General features: G+C 46.9%; 1 protein-coding gene across 3 annotated transcripts in view; it reads left to right on the top strand.

Moving 5' to 3' along the window:
- The window catches only part of GNE (glucosamine (UDP-N-acetyl)-2-epimerase/N-acetylmannosamine kinase), a 68573-nt gene that overhangs the window by 21902 nt on the left and 24572 nt on the right, over positions 1–22099 (top strand). The window contains exons 2-3 of one of the 3 annotated variants that reach the window (XM_019555182.1): positions 17694–17865; positions 21163–21371. In XM_019555182.1, coding sequence (XP_019410727.1) covers positions 17815–17865; positions 21163–21371 — 260 coding nt within the window. In that variant the 5' untranslated portion in view covers positions 17694–17814. Of the gene's footprint in view, positions 1–17693; positions 17879–21162; positions 21372–22099 lie in introns of all 3 variants that reach the window. The other 2 variants (XM_019555184.1, XM_019555183.1) reach the window with 2 other exon arrangements.

The raw sequence follows: 22099 nt of genomic DNA, 5'->3' as shown, positions 1-22099 counted from the left end.
CTTTACCCAAGTTCGGTGTCGTTGGCAAACCTGGCCAGTCCATTTCTGACATTTGGCTAGTCTACGTGTGTTTGTGCATAGAAAAGTCACGTAAGTTATTAATTACAAAGTCAGTTCACAGTAGCTGTGTGCCATGGCAAAGATTTTTAAGAATGATGATCAATTTTGGGTGTCAAACTTGACACCATACCACAAAGAAGCTAGATTTTCAGAAAGCGCTGAATCCTTACCCTTTAAAATTCAGGCCCCTTGAGAGGAGCCTGCAGTTGGGGACTGCAGAATTGAGGTAGCCTGTCAGTCATTTTGTAGTCAGTTTTGAAAGTCTTGTATTTTCATATCTGCTGTTAGTCTTTGCTATCCGTTTAACTAAATTCAGCGCAAATGAAAAGTAAAAAAGGGAGGTTACATCATTCCAGCAGCCTTACATGCTGACAGTGAAGGGCACTGTCCTGTACTCCTTGTGTAGGGAAACTGGCAAGGAAAAAAGTGCCGAAGTGGAGCCTAGTTCTATAAATACAGCTTGCATTAAAATCATGTTCTTACGGATGTTTTGGGGTCCAACAACGGCCTGTAGAGAACTGACAGGGAATGGTGGGGATCCGGTCATGCGGTGAGGCACCCTGCCAGACAGGGCACCAAGACGGCTGCAGGGCATCATTCCTGCAGGTAGCTGGGGGTGGGCCGCATGGTTGGAGGCCCCTTGGGAAGCTGGCTTTCTGTCCCAGGGCGAGGCCGGGCTGACACCCACTTTTCTAACTCGGATCCTGTGCATAGCTTGTCCATCCCTGCGTGCAACTGCAAACAAAAGGTGATCAGCTCGGTAAGAGATGCCAGCTATCAAGATCAGGCTTTGTCCATGTGGTACCAGGGATGCTCCCTCCAGGCCCAGGCCGACTGCTCCGTACCGGGCTCGCTCGGGCCCCCCCGCAGCCCACCCCGCTCGGCTACTGTTGGGCGCTGGGCGGCGGTGGCAGGCCGGGCGTGACGTCACGGGGGCGGGGCCGGGCGCGGCGGGAAGGCTGCGCTCCGGGCGGAGGCGGGGGCTGCCTGAGGCCGAGCCGGTGGGGGAGCAGCGGAGCTCGCAGGCAAGTGAGGCGCGGACGGGGACTTGGGGCGCCGCATCCCTACCCGGCCGAGACCCGCTACACCCCGCCGGGCACGGCCGCTCACGGCTGTGGCTGCGCCCGCGCGGCCGGCCTGAGTCACCGCCCGTCACCCTGGGTAACGGTTTCCCCCGGCCGTGCGGGTGGGGGCGGGGCGAGACCGCTCCGGCGGCAGAACGTGACGTCAACCGCGGGGGGGGTCCTTCGGGCTGCTGCAGGACCCGTCTCGCAAGGGCCGTGACCGGGCCCGTGGCCTGGAGCTGGTCTGCGGACCCTCCCCTCGCCGCCCCTTGCAAGCCTGATCCCGTGGCCTCTCCAGCGGGACCCCGCACGCCCTGCAGGCCCACTCCACACTGGTCACCCCGGCAGGGCTGTGCCACACGGGGCACCTGCTCTGGGGTGCACCATGGGACCAGTGCTGGAAGGGGTGCTGGCAGGTGCCTCGTGTAGTGTGGATCCCAAGTGGTTGGAACAGGTGCCATGTGTGGCTGGCAGTTTACTGGGGAGCAGCTAATGCTCTGTAAATATACACCTAACTTACTGTGTGGTTGTTAGCTCATTTGCCCTTCTATAGTAGACTATAACTGGCATGAACGACGCGTGCCCCCCGACTGTTGTGGGGGCACGGTGGTGGCGGGAGCATGGCAGCAGTGAGTGGGGAGCTCTCGACTACCCACAGGTGCTGCTGGCAACAACGGTGGCCATCAGCGATCACTGACTGCCCGCAGGCGCCGTTGGCGACAGGGTGGGGAGGTGGCAAGCAACTGCGGCACCTTTTCATAGGGGGTGCACCACCACACTCGGGGTGCCTGTGCACCCCTTACGCATCACTAGTGGTAACTGGTGGTAAGAACGCATATCTGTGTAGGGTGGCCATCCCAGAGGACAGTCTGGTTGTCCTCTGTCCTCTATTGATACGAAACCCAATGCCTTTTATGTCCTCTATTTTTCTCTACAACAGAAAAATAGAGGGCATAAAGGCGTCGGGTTTTGTATCAATAGAGGACAGAGGAGTAGAAAACCAGATTGCCCTCTATGATGGCCACCCTACATCTGCATAGCAATCTGTTTTAAATGCCTTGTCTTCATTTTCCTCACATCTGTAAATTTATTGTGCATTTCAAGAGATGCTTTGGCCTCTTGCATCCCTAGGTTAAAATCTTTCCTTTAGGTTGGATGACTTGATCCAAGTTGGATAGCCTTAGGAACTTAAAATAGGTGTGTTACTGGAGGGCCAGGAAAGATTTAACTGGCTCAGTACTGCTTCTGAAAAAACAGTTTGAATATATAAGATGCCACTTCCTCTAAGAGGATTTGTGTGTCTCCTGGTTGCTGCAGGTAGCTCTGAGTAAGGAGATATGGGCTGTTTGCATCCTGTCACTGCTGCTCTCTGTCTTTTTATGCCTCCGTTTCCCTATTTGGAAAGGCTGTATATAACTGCCACATATTATCACATAGCGTCAGAGATAATCTTGTAATGAGTAAATGTCTCAACGATTGCTTGAACATCCTGATTTTGTTTTAATTAAGTTTTTCCATAGGTGAGGGGATTTTATTGTATTTAGAAACAATTAAAAAGAACTGTTAATTTAAAATGTTGAAGGCAGTTTAACAATGATACCTAAATCAATTTAATCATAGAAAAGTAGGACTGGAAAGATCATAGGAAAGTAAGACTGGAAGGAACCTCAGGAAATCATCTAGTCCAATCACCTGCTCAGGATAGAATCATCTCTGTCTAAACCATCACAGACAGAAAAGTATTAAAAAAATAATTTGTTATGCTGCTATACATATACAGAGAAGAAAAAATAATTCTTGTAGTTTTCATTTAGCAATATAATTTGTATGACTTTAAATAATACCACTGGAATTATAGCAGTATTTTTTCTTTACATTTTAGGGTAAAGAGATTAAGGTTTTAAATACATAAAAACGTCACAACTGTTAAAGGAAATGAAACCCAAAGCTGAGTCTTGATCTCTATCACAATAGAGCGCATAGATCAGACTTAGAGTTTGGTGGCTTGAGAAAATGTAGATTGAAACCTAAGTCATTAAGTTGATAAAATAACCAATCCTTAACACTTGATTGCTTTTTGAAATAAAGGTTGAGCATGAGAGAGGTGAACTCATTTCAGATTGTTGCGGGTGGAGGAAAGAAATGCCACTTTAATGCTACTTATACAAGATTTGATTTTGTTGGGAATCATCCCCCCACCCCAAGGCTCCCAGAAGTGGGGCAGGGCAGGGCAGCGCAGCATGCACACAGCTACAGCCCTGCAGCTCCCAGAATCAGGGCTAGGCAGGACAGTGCCACACAAATACACGTGCACCCCCACCACACATACACATGCATACATGAACCTGCGACTCCCCCTCTTCTCACTCTGCTGCAGCCCAGAGGAATCCAGACCAGGGAACAGCTCGTCGGCTGGGCTTCCTGGAGAAAACTGAAGCAAAAGCCCCAGAATGGCGTGAACCCGCTTGCATGTGCCCAGCTCTTGACTCAGGAGCCAGGTATATGTGTGTGGGTTTGCACTAATCCAGGCCTTTTGCTTCAATTTTTTCCAACAGCTCGGACACTAAGCTTCTGAAATCCAGGACTATCCCAGTCAATCCAAGACATATGGTCACCCTACTTAAACTGGCAAAAAATGCTATAGCAGGATAATGTGCGTCATTCAGAGAAATGGTGTAAATCAGGGGTGTCAAAAATACAGTCCACAGGCTGAATCTGGTTTCCAGGGCTGTGCCATCCAGCCCAGGGGGCTAGAAATTTGGGAGCTATGGCAATTAACACCGAGGCTGAGGTTGCCCACAGGCTGAAAATTTGTCTGGGATGAGCAGTGGCTGCCACTGCTCCAGGAGCCACAGCAGTTAATACTGCCACTGCTTGCCCCACTGCCAAATTTCTGGTCCTGTGCAAGCCTGCAGACTTGCTCTGTGTTCTGGATCGAATCCATGTCTTTTTCAACTAGTATTTTGTAACTATCACATGCTCTCCATTGTGCTGCAGAATTTAGGTTCAATTTGCTGCAGGCACAAGGAAGACAAGCACATCCTTGTAATATGAAAGGAAAGAACCAGAAGAAAGTTGAGAGATGAAGAACCAGGCAGGGTTAGGTGAGGTCAAGAGCTGGTGGGAATGGGGACTCCAGAGCTGGCAAAATGGTTAATCTGCCACAGGTAGGAAAACCTTGCTGGGAGAGATATTGCCCCCATTTTGTATTTTGCCTCCAGCTCTAGGTCTACAAGCCCTCACCGGTGAAGCAGGCAGAAGATGTTGGAATCTCAATGGCTGCAAAGGTAGATGAAGACTGCAGCAGGATGAGATCCCCAGTCCTGTCTTGGTCTCCTTGCCACTGGCTCAAGGTCCCATTCTGTCAAGAGCCGTGTGGAAGCTGATGGTGCAGCAACTTCTCCACAATAAAAGAAGTCTTTTGTGCCAGCACGTTCCTCAAGCCCTTTGGCAATGACCTAATGGTGATGGGAGCAGGATTGTGAAGTCTGGAAGCTCCCACTCATGAACTGGCATGAAGGCAGCATTTACAAGAAAGTTGCCTAGCACTTGGATGAGATAGGAGTGCGATTCAGCAGTTATAAGTGTGACTGAGGAACTGTGACTCTTCAGGATCTGCTCTGCTTAGGGTTGGAAAAGATGCCCTAAACATAGTCTGTCTAATGCAGTATTCTGTATTTCTTCCTCAGTGGATAACTGTGTCCAGCAGGATCACCTTTACTGTGATCAAAAATACCAACTAAGACGCACCATTATTTCAGGACTTGGAACATTAGGACCCGCATGGATAACATTAATAGTGAATGCCCAGAGCGCCGTAGTGCAATCACGGCCCAAGAACTTGGGTGACGCAGCATCAATGTAGCTGCAGTAAGCAAAACCCAGAGAGCAGGAGATGGGCAGCTTAAAGAACATGGAGGTAGCTATACCTTCTTTTGGAAGGGTAAATAGGAAGGAGAATACCAACTCCGTGAAGTCGGCTTTGCCATTAAGAATGAACTTATAAACCCACTCAGTGAGTTCCCTTTTGGAATTTATGAGTATCTCATGATTCTCCCTGTCTTAAGCTGGCGGGGAGCCGATATGCCACTGTCATCAGCATATATGCTCCAACTCTTGATGCAGCCGATGAAACCAAGGAGGAATTCTATACCAACCTTGGCCAAGTCGTTTCTGACACTCCAGTGGGAGACAGACTTATTCTTCTTGGTGATTTCAATACTAGAGTCAGAAAGGTCTCTAACCTCTGGAATGGAACCATCGGCCACAAAGGTGCAGGAAAGGTCAACTCCTGTGGCATCCTCCTCTTGACCAAATGCACGGAACACAGATTCACCATTATCTACACCCTGTTCCACCAGAAAAAACAGGAACAAGACATCACAGCAACACCAACGCTCTGAGCATTGGCACCTGATTGACTATGTCATCATCTGTGCCCGGCCTCACAAAGATGTCTGCATTACCCGAGCTATGGTAGGAGATGATGATTACTGGACTGATCACTGATCCACTTGGTTATGTCACTCAAACTGGCTCCCAAAGAATGGCTGCAGCAGAAGCAATGCCGACAGAAGATCAGCATGGAAGGGCTCAAGGACCCAAGCAAGTGAGACGTATTCTACTAGTGCCTCAATGAAAAACTGGTGAATTCCAATTAACAACAATGGGAGAATGTCAGCAGCTTGTAGAGTGCCCTCCAGGCCACTGCACCTGTGAAGAGACACGTAGATTCTTTACCAGGAAACATCAAGATTGGTTTGATGAGAATGACTGGGAGATCCAAGAGTTGATTAATCATAAGCACAAGGCCTTTTGGGTTTGGCAAAATGATACCAACTGCGAGCAAAAAAAATTGAATCTCCAATAAGCCAAGGCAGAGATCCAAAGGGTGGACACGTGATATGAAGAGCAAATGATGGGAAGACAAGGTGAAGGAGATTCAACATCTGGCTGACATCCACAATTTGTGCAGCTTCTTTAGTGCTGCCAAACCATCTATGGTCCAAGCACTCGGGGACCAGACTCCTTAAGACCTAAGGATGGAGGAGACCTGATCAAGGAAAGAGGAGCCATCAATGCCTGTTGGAAGGAGCATCTTGAAGACCTTCTCAGTCAACACTCTACTGTTGACAAGCATTCTCAACTCCACCCTACAACACTTAGTCAGAGATGATCATGGAATCCCTTCAGCCCTTCAGAAGTGAGGAAAGCTATCAAGGAGATGAACAACAAGGCATCTGGAGCAGATGGAATCCCTGCTGAAATCTTAAAACAGGGAGGAGAGGAGCTCACATCACAACTTCATGCCCTCATCTTAAGGATCTAGAATGATGAGGAAATCTCAGATGACCTCAGGCATGCCATGGTTGTGACAGTCTTCAAGAAAGGAGGCAAGTCCAACTGTGAAAACTAGAGGGATCATCTTGCTATCTACCACAGGGAAGATCATTGCAAAAACCATTCTGAACTGTCTCCTTCCACTTGCTGAAGAAGTCCTCCCAGAATCTCAGTGTGGGTGTAGAGCAGGGGTGGGCAAAATATAGCCCACAGGCTGGATCTGGCCTGCGGTAGGTCCTTGTCTAGTCTGCAGCAGGTCGCTCAGTCCCACCTGGCCCAGGCACAGTCCAGCTGTGGCATGTTCTGCTGCCCCCGGGGTACACAGTGGGGCTGAGGCAGCTCTGCAATGGGACTGCCTTTCTAGGCTGCCCAGATGGTGGCGGCTCCTTCTGGCTGCCGCCACTGCTAGCCCCAGCCCCCATGGTACTGGCAGGGACCCACATTGCACAGTCCCAACCCCGCGTGCCCTTTGCTCGCTCCAGACTCACCTGTCCAGGCTTGGCAGCGGCAGCACAGCACAAGCTATTGCTCAGTGCAGGGAGAAAGTGGCCCCTCCCCCTTGCCACTGGTGGGCTGTTCTTGCTGCAGGCACTCAGAGCCTGCAGTGGGCTATCCTGTGTCTACAGTGCTGTCATCGCCACCTCCGGGCTGCCCAGCGGGGCACCAGTGGCAGCACAGAGCAAACACAGAGCAGCCCAGCAGTGCGGGCTCCAGGCAGCTGCAGCAGGAATGGTCTGGCAGTAGCAAGGGGGAGGGGTCACTTCCCCCTCCAACACTGAGCCTGCCCCTGTGCGACCCCCTTATACCTACCCACCCACCCAAATCCACACACACACACACATACACCCACAGCCTCCCACAAACCCCATACCTACCCACCCCTATCCTCCCCCCTCAATATACAAGAGTAAGACGTTATTTTGAGCTATTATGCAATTGCTTCTATATACACCACACAAACACACATGTATCAGGACAAAAATATTTTTTAAAATAAAGTTAAAATACGTTATTGTCAGTGTTTGATTTTTAGTACATAATTGTTTCCCTGTTCCAAGATGGCAAAGCCCCTTCCCAAAAGGAGTACTTCTGGGGACATGGGGAAGGACTTCTGGTGACAAAGTTCAGAGGTGAGGGGTCAGGACTTCCAGTCCCAAGATGGTGACCAAGGGGCAAGGCACCTGTTAAGGGGCAGGGCTACCCTTGCAGCCCTTGACAGCTCATCAAAACTCATTAAGTGGCCCTCCACCCAAAATAATTTCCCACCCCTGGTTTAGGGCATCAAGAGGCACAACCTACATGATCTTCACAGCTGGCCAGCTGTAGGAGAAATGTTGGGAAAACATAAGCCTCTGTACTTGGCCTTGACCTCACAAAAGCTTTAGACTGTTAGCCAAGACGTGTTGTGGAGGATCCTTCTGAAGTATGGATGCCCGTATCACCATTCTCTGCCTGCTGCATGACCGTATGTGTTGTGGTTCTCAATGGATGTATCACAGATTCTTTTTGAGGTTAAAATAAGAGTTAAATAAGGCTGTGTCACCGTTCCAACACTCTTCTCAATAATCCTTGCCACAACGTTACTTCTGAGTTCCACTCAAGCTTCCAACTAGAGTGGAGCTAAACTACCAAATGGATGGTAAGCTGTTTAACCTCAGCTATCTCCGACCCAAAGCCAAGACCACCCTGACCACAATCATTACGCTTCAGTATGCTGCTGCTGCTGTGGTGTGTGCTCACTGGGAAGCAGACATTCAGGCAATTGTCAGTATCTTTACCAAGGCATCCAAGAAAACAGGACTGATGCTTGATGTTCAGAAGACTAAGGTCCACCACCAACAAGCTCCTAATGAACAGTCCCCAGCTCTAGTAATCCAGATCCACAGTGAGACTCTGGAGAATGTTGGGTATTTCCCATACCTTGGAAGCCATCTCTTGTAGAAGTCTGACAATGAAAAAATCCAACATCGCTTCAAATGTGCAAGTGCAGCCTTTAGACGCCTGAAGAAATGGGTGTTGAAAGATCGTGACATCAGATCCAAATGAAGCTTGGAGTTTATCAAGCAGTCATGATCTCCACCTTTCATAGTTTCTAGGGTCGGAAGGGACCTGAGTAGATCATCTAGTCCGACCCCCCGCCATGGCAGGAAAGAGTACTGGGGTCAAATAACCCCAGCAAGGTATACATCTAGCCTCCTCTTAAAGACCCCCAGGGTAGGAGCCAGCACCACTTCTCTTGGAAGTTGGTTCCAGATCCTAGCCACCCTGACAGTGAAGTAGCGCCTCCTGATATCTAGCCTAAATCTACCCTCTGCCAGCTTGTGACCATTATTCCTTGCTGTATGGAGCTGAGTTGTGAACAATGTACAGGAGACATATAAAGTTGCTGGAGAGGTACCATCAATACTGCCTGTGGAAGATCCTCCAAATCCAGTGGGAAGACAGACACACCAACATTAACTTTCTCGTGCAAGCAAACACCATCAACATTAAGGCAATGATCATCCGGCATCAACTTCATTGGGCTGACCGAGTGATTTGGATGTCTGACTCTAGACTCCGAAAGCAAGTTTTTGTTCTCTCAGCTCAGCCGAGGTGTACACTCAAGAGGAGGGCAGAAAAAGAACTTCAGGGACATCCTCAAGGCCAACTTAAAAAAATGTAACATTGAGATCAACTCATCGCCCAGGACCACACCAAATGGAAGAATAGTCTGCTGCTGGAGTATCAGTACTTTGAAACTTCATGACAACAACAGGAGATGGAAAAGTGGGAGCAGCAGAAATAGCGTGTTTCATTTCGACTTCTGTTTTGCCATTTTGAAGGGACAGTGTTTCATTTCACTGTTTTGAAGCACTGTCCTGTCTCATATGATTGAAACTGTTTCACTGTTTCATTGCATTTCGATCTTCTGCCTATAGGCTATAATGGGGAATCACAAAAATACCTATAACTTTGTTATTTCTTGCCTGATTCAGATGAAAATTGCCGGGAAGGTAGCCCCTTCTGAGGGCATGAAGCCTGCCAAGTTTCAAGGCGATTGAGGTGCAGTTTCACAAAAAACCCTGCACCTAACTGTTCAAAGCAAAAGTAGTATCACTTGCCGGCAGCATGCTGTCATCCTTCACTTGGATCTGGGGGCCCGCTCCCCCCAGAAGGAGTCTGGCACAGCCTTGCAGCCTTCCCAGGGGACACGAGCCCCCAGATCTGTGTGCGGGATGGCAGCAGGCTGCTGCTGCCAGCTAAGGCCAGTGCCAGCTTTGGGTTCTTCTCGGCATGGGCTCCTCTGGGCAGACTCTGGTGCTGGCCTCAGCCGGCAGCTGCAGCACATTGTCACCTACATGCTCCGCAGCCAGTGAGTGCAAAGGCCCCCAGATTCCCATGCCAGGTTTCAGCACGCTGCCACTGTAGACTGGGGCCAGCAGTGCACTGCAGTCTTCCTGGTGCTCGGTGCAGGCTGCACTGAGCAGCTGCTGCTGGCCCCAGCCTGCAGCAGCAGTGTGCTGAAACCCCACGCAGAGGTCAGGGGCCAGCACCCCCCAGGAAGAGCTGGGGAAACAATCAGAGAGCTGAGGAATCCAACCAGGAGCTAGATATCAATATCAGAGCAGTCCTTCTGTCCTCTTCCCCCTCCCTCTCCTTAGCTTCTGTTTAGCGACAAGCAAGCCCGGCTTTGAAACTCAAAATATTTTGAGTGCCCTTGTTTTGTTTCAAAGCTGTTTCGAAGCCTTTCATTTCATTTCAATTTCAATTTTGCTGTTTCAAGCTTAAAATGCGTCAAAACAGCTTCAAAACAAAACACTTGTTGAAATTTTACACAGGCCTACCACCCATCCCACACAGAAACGTGTGTCCGAGCTGCAGCAGGGTCTGTCAATCCTGGATAGGCCTCATCAGCCATCTTTGGGCACACAGATAAGACCATGGAAGACAATCATCCTCAACTGTGAGGGACTGCCAAAGGACATGGTGCTTGTCCTCATCAGATGAAATTCAGTACAGATAAATACTAAATATTGTGCTTAGAAAGGGACAACTGAATACACAGATATAAAATAGTGAATGAGTGTCTAGATTGTAGAATTGGGGGTTTGTAATGGATCACAAGCTAAATCAGTTGGCAAGGCAATGCTGTTGCAGAGAAGCTAATGGCCTACCAACGATGCGTTAATTAGAATGTTCTGCATGAGTCTCAGAAAGTGAATCTTCTGTTCAGCACTGGTAAATACCCCTCCCCCAGTTTAATATCTAATTACTAATCAATATTAGACAAAGTTTAAACTTCATGTGCACAGCGAATGCATATCCAGATGAGAAAAATCAGAAAACTTAATGTGGTTCGAGGCAAACATTAGATAGGCACTGATGACAGTCTCTTGTAATGGAATGGGCCTCAGCTTACACAATAGCAGAAAAAACTGTAAGTTCATACATTATTAAGCTATTTTGTGGAAGGAATTAGAAACCCATATGTGCAGTGATTCAGGAGTTAAACACAATTTACAGTTAGTGTCTTAGGGGGAAAAAGGGTGCATGGAGCTAACTGACTGGAGATAAAACAGCTTGTTTGTATTAGTTAATCATTAATCTGTTTGCTGTATGTACAGGCTGTGCAGAAGAAAAATGGGGTAAGATTCTGAATTTGTCATGTACAAAGATCTAATAAGTGGGTAACTGGTAATGACAGTCAGTCATGGGAGAATGTTCTCTTTCCCCATGCTGAGAAGAAGTTTGTCTCCTGTTCTGGAGCTCAGCTAAACCACACAAAAAATCTATTTGTGCAACGATTGCACCTATAATTAGGCTGAAGTCAGAAGTTTTGCTACTTTAAACTTGAGAAGGAAATTGGTTTTTATACTGTTTTTCAGTTGACATAAGCATAGGCATTGTGCTGCACTAAAATTTTTGACGGGAAAATGGCTATAATTGACCTAAAATTCCAGTGTGAGGTATGGTTCAATTTAAAGGAATATGATTATTTTTTTTCTAAACGACATACATTTTTTGCTAACCCACCATGATCTAGTTTTTCCATTTTTTAATAAAAGGGAACTGACTTCATTGCCAAATAAATGGTATAATAACTACCACTTAAAGTCAATCTAGGTTATAAAAATCACTTGATTTTGTTCCTTTTTTCTTTATTACTACTTGCTTTGCTTGTAAATTAGTTTGAAAGCCTTGCATAACTGTCTCTGAATAGGCTAAACTTCATAAGCATGGTAAAAAGTGTGTGTGCTTAAAACTGTCTGAAAGATAGTTATTCCTTCAGTCCAAATAATTTCACAACATTTTGGAAGATGGCCTAATTCTCCTCTGTTATACTGCTCAGTAGTGTATCAGGACTGAATCCTATTGCCTTTCATTTAATCAGCTAGGAGCGGAACATTACTGTGCTACTGTTCACTTTTGAGAGAAACTATCTCAGGACGGGCAATTATTTTGGGCAGAGGGCCGCTCACTGAGTTTTGACAAGCCATTGAGGGCCACATGACAGGCAGTCCAGGGCAGATAAATATTTACTAAATTTTTTAGGGGCCCTGCAAGCTGGATAGAATGGCCTGGCGGGCTGCATCCGCCCACCCCTGAACTATCTGCTACTGAGATGGCAGCCTCTATTAACAGATTTGGCACTTGTTTATTTAGTAATATCCAAGAAAGTTGAGAGAATCAGTATCACAGCGTATAAATTAAATCATGTTAAACCTTTATGCATTTGCCCTTGTTTATGACAAGTGTCTTAAATTACAGTAATCTAAGGCTACTTGATATATGAAGCCACTTGAAGGCTTAATGCAATTTTACTCTGGCTGATTTGCCTCAGCTTTCCTTGATACCCCATATTGCACAAGCCCTGAAACAGGAAGTAATACTTTGGAAGTGCCCCGGCCTCACATAAATGCATAGATCCATTAGAGGGAAGGATGGCAGAGTCCTCTTGTAGGTGCTGAGACAGATGTGAGAGCACTGCAGGTCAATAGAAGGAAGCAGCTTTTAAGAAGTGATAGTGGTGAAGGGAGAACGGTGACTTAAGATTGATGGTTCAAACCTACCTGAAACTTACTGCCTGGGCCTAGGAAGGGGCCAGCCAGCAGGGTGGTTGTTAACTTGCTGTTAACTTTCATAGCTGAAAGATGCTGTTTAAGGCAGGGGGTGGGCAATTATTTCAGCTGAAGGGCTGCTTAATGAGTTTTGGTGAGTTGCTGAGGGCCCCAAGGATAGCCCTGTCCCTTGACAGGTGCCCCGCTCCTTAGGTGCCATCTTGGGGCCAGAAGCCCTACCCCCTAACCTCTGACCTTTGCCACCAGAAGTCGCTCCTCTTGCCCATGGAAGTACTCCTTGGGGGGTGGGGGGGGGTTGCCATCTTGGAACCAGAAAAAAACCAAATCGTATACTAAAAGTCAAACACATACTATAACATATTTTCATTTTACTACAAAAATATTTTTGTCGTGATTTGTGTTTGCATAGTGTATATAGAGGTGATTGCATGAAAACGCAAAAATTAAATATTACTCTTGTATATTGTGTGTGAGGTGTGCTTTGGTGGGGTGTATAGAGGGGTGTGGGGGCTGTTGTGAGGGGGTTTGGCTGTGTTTGGGAGACATAGGTATGTTGGCGGTATATGTGAGGGGTTCGGGCAGAGTGTGGGTGTGTAGGGTTTGTGGGGTATGAGGGAGAGGGGATATGGGGGCTCTCCCACACACACCCCCTGCATGGTGCACAGGCCTCACCGGTGACTTCAACAGCAGGCAGTGGGCACTCGGGGTGCTCAGGGCCTGAGCCTGTGCTGCTGCCAATCAGCACATGGCTTCAGCCAGCGCCGCACATGGCAGCAACAAACATAGCCAGGCTAGCCCGCCCCTGTTGCACAGGGCTCCGCATGGTGCACGTGCAGCTCCTGGCACTCGCATGCCATCAGGGAAAGCCCCGTGATGGAGCCGGGTGCCTTTGCTACTCTTTGCCATGCAGGTCCCAGGACTCTGCCATAAGTGGAGGGGAGCCCTCTGCTTCCTGGAATAGTCCCAGGACCTGCACAGTAGGGAGGGCATACAGCTCCATTATGCAGGGCTTCTCCTGGTGGCACGCAAGTGCCAGGAACTGCTTGTGAGCCACGGGGAGTCCCGTGTGATAGAAGTGGACTGGCCTGGCTGCACTTGTTGCCACCATGTGCAGTACTGGCGGAAGCTGTGTGCTGCCGGGCGTCAGTGCCCGCTTGGGCCATGAGTGCCCCGAGTGCCCTCCACCTGCCATCAGAGGCTCTGTACACCATTGGAGGGAGTGTGTATGGGGGGGGTCTCCATATCTCTCCCCCATCCTTCCTCACGCCCTGCCCACCCAAGGTCCATGCTCCTGGTGCCCCCTTGGGCACAGGCTCCGCATTCCCCCCAGCCCCACACGTTGCACCTCCTGCTCTGCTGCAGCTCCCCTCCCCTTGCCCCCACTGCTCCCCTGTACACGCTGCCCAGAGCAAGCACTGCAGCAGGGAGACAAGGATGAACCATTGGATTCTGGGGAAGCCGAGCAGGTCCCCCAGCGGCTGCAGTAGTGACAGCAGCAGCCCCAACTAGAAGCTGCATGTCGGCTGGGCCTGGCCCTTCTGTGCACAAGGTTGCGGGCAAGGCTTATGGGCTGGGCCAGGATATAACTAGTCCAGATGAATTTGCCTGGCAGGCCGGAATCAGCCTGTAGGTCGTATTTTGCCCACCCGTGGTTTTAAAGCCTTGCTGGTTTCAGGAACTATGCTAAAAGTAGTTTTCTACTTACAGTTGCTGTCAAACCAGTTCATATGTATGTGTTTAAACTCCTGCTTTCCTACTTCTGTGAAATGTCTTTCTTTCTCATGTTGCTGTGTGTTAAGACTTGCATATAGAGCAGGATAGACTGGTCAACAGGGACATGATAAAACTGATTACAAACTGGATAAATAGGTTTTGTTTTTCCTAGTCTTTCACTTACGGTAATCCTTAGTCTTATGTGTAAGAATGAGAAATGCAAAGGTTTTTGAAGAGACATGAATTTTAAATTGACATGCGTTTTTAAAATAGAGTATGTATCATTTCAGTGCATTGAATTTTTACATTTCCAAAAAGCAATTACAAAAAGTGTTATTCAGACCATTCTAAGGCAGTATTACCGTAATCGTACTGTGGTTTGGCCTCTGAAGTAGTAGTAGGAACAAGTTACTGTTAACTCTAATTTACATATCCATGAACAGTAACAGTATTTGCAGCATTTACTGAGAGCCTCTATACAGTCACAGAAACCTAACCTAACCATTTAGGATTTTTTAGTGCTTCTAATGACTTTAAAATGTTGGAAAAGCCATCTAGTCTGGGCATAGAAAAGCTTCAGACAAAGACAGCAATTACAGATAAAAGCATGGTTTTGCAAGAAACAGGTCAGTCAGTGCAAATTTAAGCAGCAGCAAATGTACAACAACTTGGTTTTTAAGAATGTTCTGATCTAATTACCCTGTGTTACAGTGTGAGAATTCCGGAACTACAATAGTGGTCCCAGTGTGCCGCAAGAAATGCTTTTCTTTCTTGTATTTTAAGCTGGAGGTATGGTGTGCAGAGCAGGGTGCAGCAGGATTTAGTGTGGCCATGTCTCCAGGATGCAGGCAGGTCATGGTGGCAGTAGTTAGCAGAAATGTGGCCCCAGCGCAGCTCTCCAGTGGCTGGAAGCTGCACACAGGTGGGGCTGTGAGAAGCAGTGGTGGCACCTGCACTGGATGTCTGCAAACTCTTGCTGCCACGCCCTGCCTGCACCCCAGGGACATACCATGCACCTGAGCCCTCAGCTCCACATTCTGCTGTGCTTTGCTCTGCACATGTGCGGTGGTTCTTTTCTTGGTGTGGGACACCCCCTTTCTTTTCCAGGTTCAGCTGATTATGGGCATCTGGGAGCCCTCTCACCTGGCATCCACCCCTGCTGTACTGTGCTGAGCTCCAGGGAGCCCTTGCCAACAAGCTTCCCTTTACCCTCCCTCCCCACCCCAGCTTTGCTTGCATCTATGGCTTATCAGGGCAGCAGAGAGTTTGTTTACAACCCCCCACCTTGGTTCCAGGGCATGCAGTGGAGTGGCTCCATGTGACCTGTCAGAGAGACTACCGGCCTGGTTCAGCCTGGCACCACCTTTGTGCTTGTGGTACCACTTCTCTCAGTCTCCCACTCCCTGGCTGCAGCATTTGTACAACTTTCAGCTGCTGGGGAGCTACACCTAGATTGGATGACTGCAAAATGCATTCAAACCACTGCTGCCACTTTTCCCTGTTCCCTTTTTGGGTGCAAGAGTGAAGTATGGTACCAATTCTAATCCAGAAAAAATTGTGCCCCAGGTATCAAGAGTTTGTGAAACACTGAAGCGACAAGGATTAAGTTATCTCAGGATGCCAAGTAAGCAGAAACTAGGTTTGCTATGAAACAGTGGGAACAAGTTATTTTATACTATAGGGGAAGACTGCAAGTTAGATTTAAATATTATGTTAAGATTAAGATACAAAACTGAGTAAACACTTACTTTTTGTCGATGGGATATCATTTTCTCATATTGCCACTACATATTGGAAGGAAAAAAATTCAAGAGTTTCTGGGAAAGGAGACAGCTAATGTATCTGTATGCAGTGAAACATGGAAGGTAAATCTTAAGTTCACTGTTTTTATGTAAAATAGGAAAGAACCTACCTTACACTATTTGTTCTGGAACTTAGCCATTTGAAAGTGGTAAATGAGCTTCTGACATAATACTGCTAGTATGTAACTAAAGGAAAAGTATTTAGGACTTGATTCTATGGTCTTTATTCAGGTGAAACTCTCAATTAATTCATCAGGCCCTCATTAAGCATATAATTAAATGTATATACATACTACAAGTTGACTGCCATGCAGACTGCCTTAGAGCTGGGACTGCCAACCAGCAAGGGGATCAGATCAGGAAGCTCCAAAGTTCACTTATCATTTGTACCATGTATTGGCCACATAGGGCATATCCTGATAAGGATTCAAATATCTTTTTATCAGATTGCTCCTTATGTGACTTAGAGCATCGTAGCTTCATTTTTTTTCCAACTCCTCTGTCAATGTTTGAATGTAAAATTGCGGGTGGAAATCACTCTCTGTCCTATGGACACTTGCTAAGCTTATCTATTTTGGGGGTTCCTGTGTCAGGACTGGAGCAAGCAGATTAAACATAAAATGTTTTGTGGAAACACATTTGGTTCACCAAATCTCAGGCAGGCTGATGGAAGTCTGTTTAATTTCCTGCCAGCTCACTAGGTAAGCTGCTGAGAACTCCATGGTTTTCAGGGTCCATGACTTGAGACTGCCTTGAATGAAGGACCAGGGAGTTTGCAGGACCTGTAACCAGGGTTCATCTCTCATCTCTGCAAACAAGCCTGGAAGCCCTGAGAACCTCTGCTAGGGCTAGAGTCCCAGGGCAAAGCTGGGAGCCTGGAACTGGGGACTCTTAAGGCTTCCTGGGTCAGGTGGTTCCAGAGCAGCTCTGCCATGTGGACTGCCCCGGGAATATGGACCTTGGAGCTTCCTGATTTCCTTGCCAGTTGGCACCCCCAGCCCTGTAGCAGTCTACATTGACAGTCTTTCTCAAAGGCACGGATCTTTCAATTCCTAGTAGCTTTGGGTGAAATGGCTAAGAATTGTATAGGTTTCCTGCTAGGACCACTGCAGTGCAGGTCTCCTTTTGGGAACACCATGTGTCAGTGTTGCCCATACTGTTTTTTTTGTCAGAGTTTGTTTTATGGAAAATAGCTAAATGTCAGAATTTCCTGCCATTTCAGAAATTCTGAGTTTTGGTCAGCTTTACCCAGGACTGTTCAGCATTCAATTTTCCCCAGAGGCTACTCTCACCTTGTTTCTAGGAGAAACAAGTCACATGTTTCAGCTAGTTAACTAAATCCACTTCACCTTTTCCCAGCAGTCTCAGTGCCTGCCAGCAGGTTGATGCATCTCAGATAAATACTTCACCTAGATACCAAATTGGAAGCTCTGAGGTTTCTGCTGAACTTTTTCCTGATGGCTTCTATGTGGAATGAGAGGTTTACTCTTTCAGCCCTACCAGTTCCCAGATCCAAGTGAGTCTGGGAAGCACCTGGAAGGCAGAACTGACACCCTGCTGTCTCCACAGAAGCATAACCCTAGTGAGCAATGAATAAAGAACGCTCATTGCCCTTGCTTATTCTTTTCCTGCTCCCCCCACCCCATTTTCAGACCTGGATCTCTGCATTGGGACTTCCATGGATTCCATAGGAAGGTTGAGTGAATAGTACTCCAGCCTTCCTTGTTCCTAGCCTGGGATTCCACCTGGTTTCCATCCAACCCACCTGCAGGGATGATCAGGTGTCAAGGTTTCTGGAGTCGCCCTGTGGATATCTCATCTACAGTAAGCTTAAAATGTGAGCTATAACAATACTTAGAATTGAGGTTCAGAAGGTGGGAGCCATTATTTCAAGTGGCCGTATTTATATGTTGGAAAGGAAGATTAAGAGTAAAGGAACTAGTGGTCTGGTATTTCTGTGATTTCTTGGGAAGCTGCTTAATTAAACTATTAAAACATGAATAGTACGCAGCTAGACCCTTGGAAGGAATTATCTGATTATTCCTTCTAGATTGAACTGTTCTTGAAGGCAGAGATGATCATGATCTGCCTTTAGCAGAGGGGTTGTGCTCTAGAGGTCCCTTCCTATTCATAGAATCTTTGGTAGTTAGGGTTGGAAGGGACCTCAGGAGGTCATCTAGTCCAACCCCTGCTCAAAGCTGGACCGTCCCCAACCAGATCATTCCAGCCAAAGCTTTGTTGAACTGGGCCTTAAAAACCTCCAAGGATAGAGCTTCCACCACATCTCCGGGGTACCTGTTCCAGTGTTTTACTACCGTCCTAGTGAGAAAATTCTTCCTAATATTTAACCTAAACTTTCCTTGCTGCAACTTGAGACCATTGCTCCTTCTTCTGTCATCTGCCACCACTGAGAACAATCTAACCCCATCTTCTTTCAAACCCCTCCCTTCAGGTAGTTGAAGGCTGCTATTTTTCTGTTATTTTACTTTCCATCTGATAATTTGTTTACTGGGCATTATACTGGTTAATTATGGACATTAAAATTTAAAAGGGAGCTATGCTCTAAATTTGCATTTATGTTTTGAGAAAATAGGAAAGACCTGAGTGATAAGAACTATGAATTCTTAAGACCTAATTGTGATGTCTCACTGGTTTTACACTGGTACAACTACATTAAATGCAGTTGGTCCTAGTTTATATAAATGTAAGCGTAGTCAGAATCAGGGCTTCAAGTATAAGCTTAATTTAATAACAGCCTTTACTTAGTGTTTCTGCATTGCTGGAAAAGGACTTGAGAGCTAATTTTCAAGGAGTATCTTTCTTGACTGGCCACGCAGTAGGCTTGTGTGAAGCGACAAGTATTCACTTCGGATTTGGCCAATTCAGAGGGACAGTGATTTGAATTGCTGTCCACCTTCAATTTGGCCAATTCGGATCTGAAGATTCAGCACTGATTCAGAGATTTGGCCATAGACTAAACAGGCAGCAGTCCTCATCATGCTGGACACAGCTGCATCTAGCTGGTAAGTCTGTTGTGGTGGGTGGAGTGGGAAGGGAAGGAGTTTGGGGGGTGGGGCAAATCAACCCCCCCACAGCAAGAAAGGGCTTGGGGGCTTGGGGCATAAGCAGCAGAAAGGGGTGTGGGGGGGTGCTAACGGGACTTAGCCCCCCCAAACAGCAGGGGAGCCCAGCTGCAGGCTTTTGCAGCAAGGGCGAGGGGTGTACTGGGATTGTAGCTGGCCCAGCATAGCACGCCAGTAAGTTTCTTTTGACTGCCTGGGGTTGGGGGAGGCAGATCAAGACCCCTGCAGTGCAGGAGGGTTCAGAGCAGGGGCAGGAGCAAATCATTCACCCTTGCCCCACTTCCTGTTGCACTGTAGGGATTGCCCCATGACCTGGCCTGCTGGGGCCCCATTTACAGGGAATGGGTCTCAGCCAGTCCAGGTCATGGGGCAATGGAAGCCTGGTGGCTCATCCAGGGGCGTGGGTAGGTGACTTCTGCCACTGTGTGCACCACAGGGGAGCTGGGGAAGGAGGGCACATTCTTTCCAAGGGGGTGGGGGGGGAGATGTGGCACCCGATCTTTGCCTGGGGCAAGGGTGGGCTGCAGCTGTGTTCTGCCTGCTCCCTAACTCCATGCTTCGTTGCAGCCTTTGAAAGCAGCACCATGTGCCTCATTGCCCGGCCCACTCAGCAGCAGGAAGCGCATGGCACTGCGCCGCTTTTAAAGACTGCGACACTCCCTCCCCAAGTCCCACACCTCGCAACCCTGTCTGGGCAGCTTGCCCCAGCCCCAATCCCTCCCTTGCTGTGGGAGCATAGATCTTCCTCCCCTCCCCCCATGCCCCTTCCCTCTGCCCACCACAACAGACTTACCAGCTGGAGACTGTTAACCTATTGCCAAATCTCTGAATCAGTGCTGAATTGTTTGTGAATTGATTCGGAGGCTTCCGATTTGATTTGGACCCTTTAATTGGTCTCCTGATTCTATTCAGATTTGGAGATTCAGCTGCCGAATCAGGCTGAATCTCCTCTGAATCAAATCGGCTACCGAAGCTTTGCACAGCCCTACAACACAGTATCTTTGTTCATACAACAGTAAGAATCTCCCAGCTGTTCTTTCTGATGTTTGCTTTTAGGATACGATTTTTTAAATTTAGTAAAACAGTAATAACCTTGCACTTAGTGTTTTCTGTTGGAACATCACAAAGTGTTTTATAGATATTTAATTACAATTGAGCATTCCTCAAGATGTCCAAGATAAGTATAGTATCAGCAACATTTTACAGTCTGGGAAACTTGAATTTGATTCAGCAGACTTAGTTTACATTTTTTTCAGAAGTGTCCACAAATTTTGGATGCCTCAGTTTTTGAATGTCCAGCCTGAAACATCCTCAGCTTGATACACACTGGTACTGAGTAACCACAGCTCTGTTTCAAGTTGGAGGGATGCCCAGCAGATCTTAGCTGTGCAGGTTGGATGTCCAAAACTAGCAAATGTTTTTGAAAAATGTAGGCATCAGTGATTTGCCTCAACTTCCTAGCAAAGCAGTGTTAGAGCTAGGACTCGGACCAAGGAGTTCTGACATCAGGCTTCTTGCTTTAACTACTGGAGGGTGTTTTGTTTATGAATACACTAAAGTAAATAAGCTCTGAAGTTATATTTAAAATTAAAATGGAAAGTGTTGGAGGTTTTGTTCTTCCCCTCCTGCTTAGCCCTTGCCATAGTAGTATACTTGCTGTCTTATCAATTAGTCAGTTACCACTTTTCCAGACCTCCATGCTGAAATAACCTAGGATTCTGCTGCATATCCTATATTGTTTACAGCTCTTTGGATTTCTTTGAGGGCCAGTGGGCACTGTCTGTGTACTCTGCTTGGTATCCCCCCCTTAGCGTACTTGTTTTGAGACTATTAACTTACTCTCGTCCCTGTTTTCTCTTTAGTTGTCTCCCAAAATCAATTGGTGTATACTCAGTAAGTCCCTGCCTCCCTCCAGTATTGGGGGGCTTGTGGATGTTAGGCCCGTATTAATGCAATTTATCAGGTATGCCTGTATCACTTAAGTGGATAATTTAACGACTACACAGATAAATATGATACTTGTTTTCTTTTGTTTCAGGAGCTGTATTTTAAGAATCTTTCAAAACAAAAGCAGAAACAAGCTATGGAGAAGAATAGGAACAACCGAAAACTTCGTGTCTGTGTTGCTACTTGCAACCGGGCTGACTATTCTAAGTTAGCCCCGATCATGTTTGGCATTAAAGCAGAATCTGAGTTCTTTGAGCTTGAAGTGGTGGTTCTCGGTTCTCATCTTATCGATGACTATGGGTAAGATGGAAATACACACATTTGTCCTTGGATAGTTCTTCAGGATCATAAGTTCATAAAAGGAAATCATACAGTAGTCATATCATGTAGAAGAAGGATTGCATTCCTCATTAGAACTGTATAAGGAACAGTCAGAAAGCAATTCCTCCTATTTTTTCCTGGCAAAATATTATTTTTAAATTATTAAACTTTTCCATCATGGCTAAACACAACTGTTTTTCAGCCTAGTCTCCTCCATCAGTGGCCTTTTTCCAATAAGTATCCTTGTAGTTTTGGGAATCTGCAGGTGTTCAATCTAGAATTGTTTCAGATCAGATAACATAGAATGCAATATTATTTAACATTTTGGTAATTGGGGCATTGTCCTTTTAAAATTTTTCATTCCTCTTTCAAATCAGTTTTGGAATATGGTGTGCACCACTTACATACTGGATTAGTGAATACTGTGGTTAACTGCATAACACAATGCCAGTGCCAGTTTTTTTTGTCTGTTGCTTACATTATAACAAACCAATTGGTTAAGTGCATAAACCACTTACATTTGTGGCATCTTTTGGCCCCACTGTCTGCTTTGTAATGTAATAACTCCATTTAAATGCACACTACTGGCCCCAGAAATGACAAAAGTAGCTGTCAAAAATAATCCTGAAAATGATGGGAGCTATTCAGTTTTGTGACTACTATCTCCTCTCATCTTCGAGGTGATAAATAATCACCAGAGCAGGGAC

The sequence above is a fragment of the Crocodylus porosus genome, unplaced genomic scaffold (genome assembly GCF_001723895.1).
Source record: "Crocodylus porosus isolate Cpor-Errol unplaced genomic scaffold, CroPor_comp1, whole genome shotgun sequence".
NCBI lineage: Eukaryota > Metazoa > Chordata > Crocodylia > Crocodylidae > Crocodylus > Crocodylus porosus.
The sequence above is the reverse complement of the archived record's forward strand: the minus strand, read 5'-3'. Positions and strand labels throughout refer to the sequence as shown.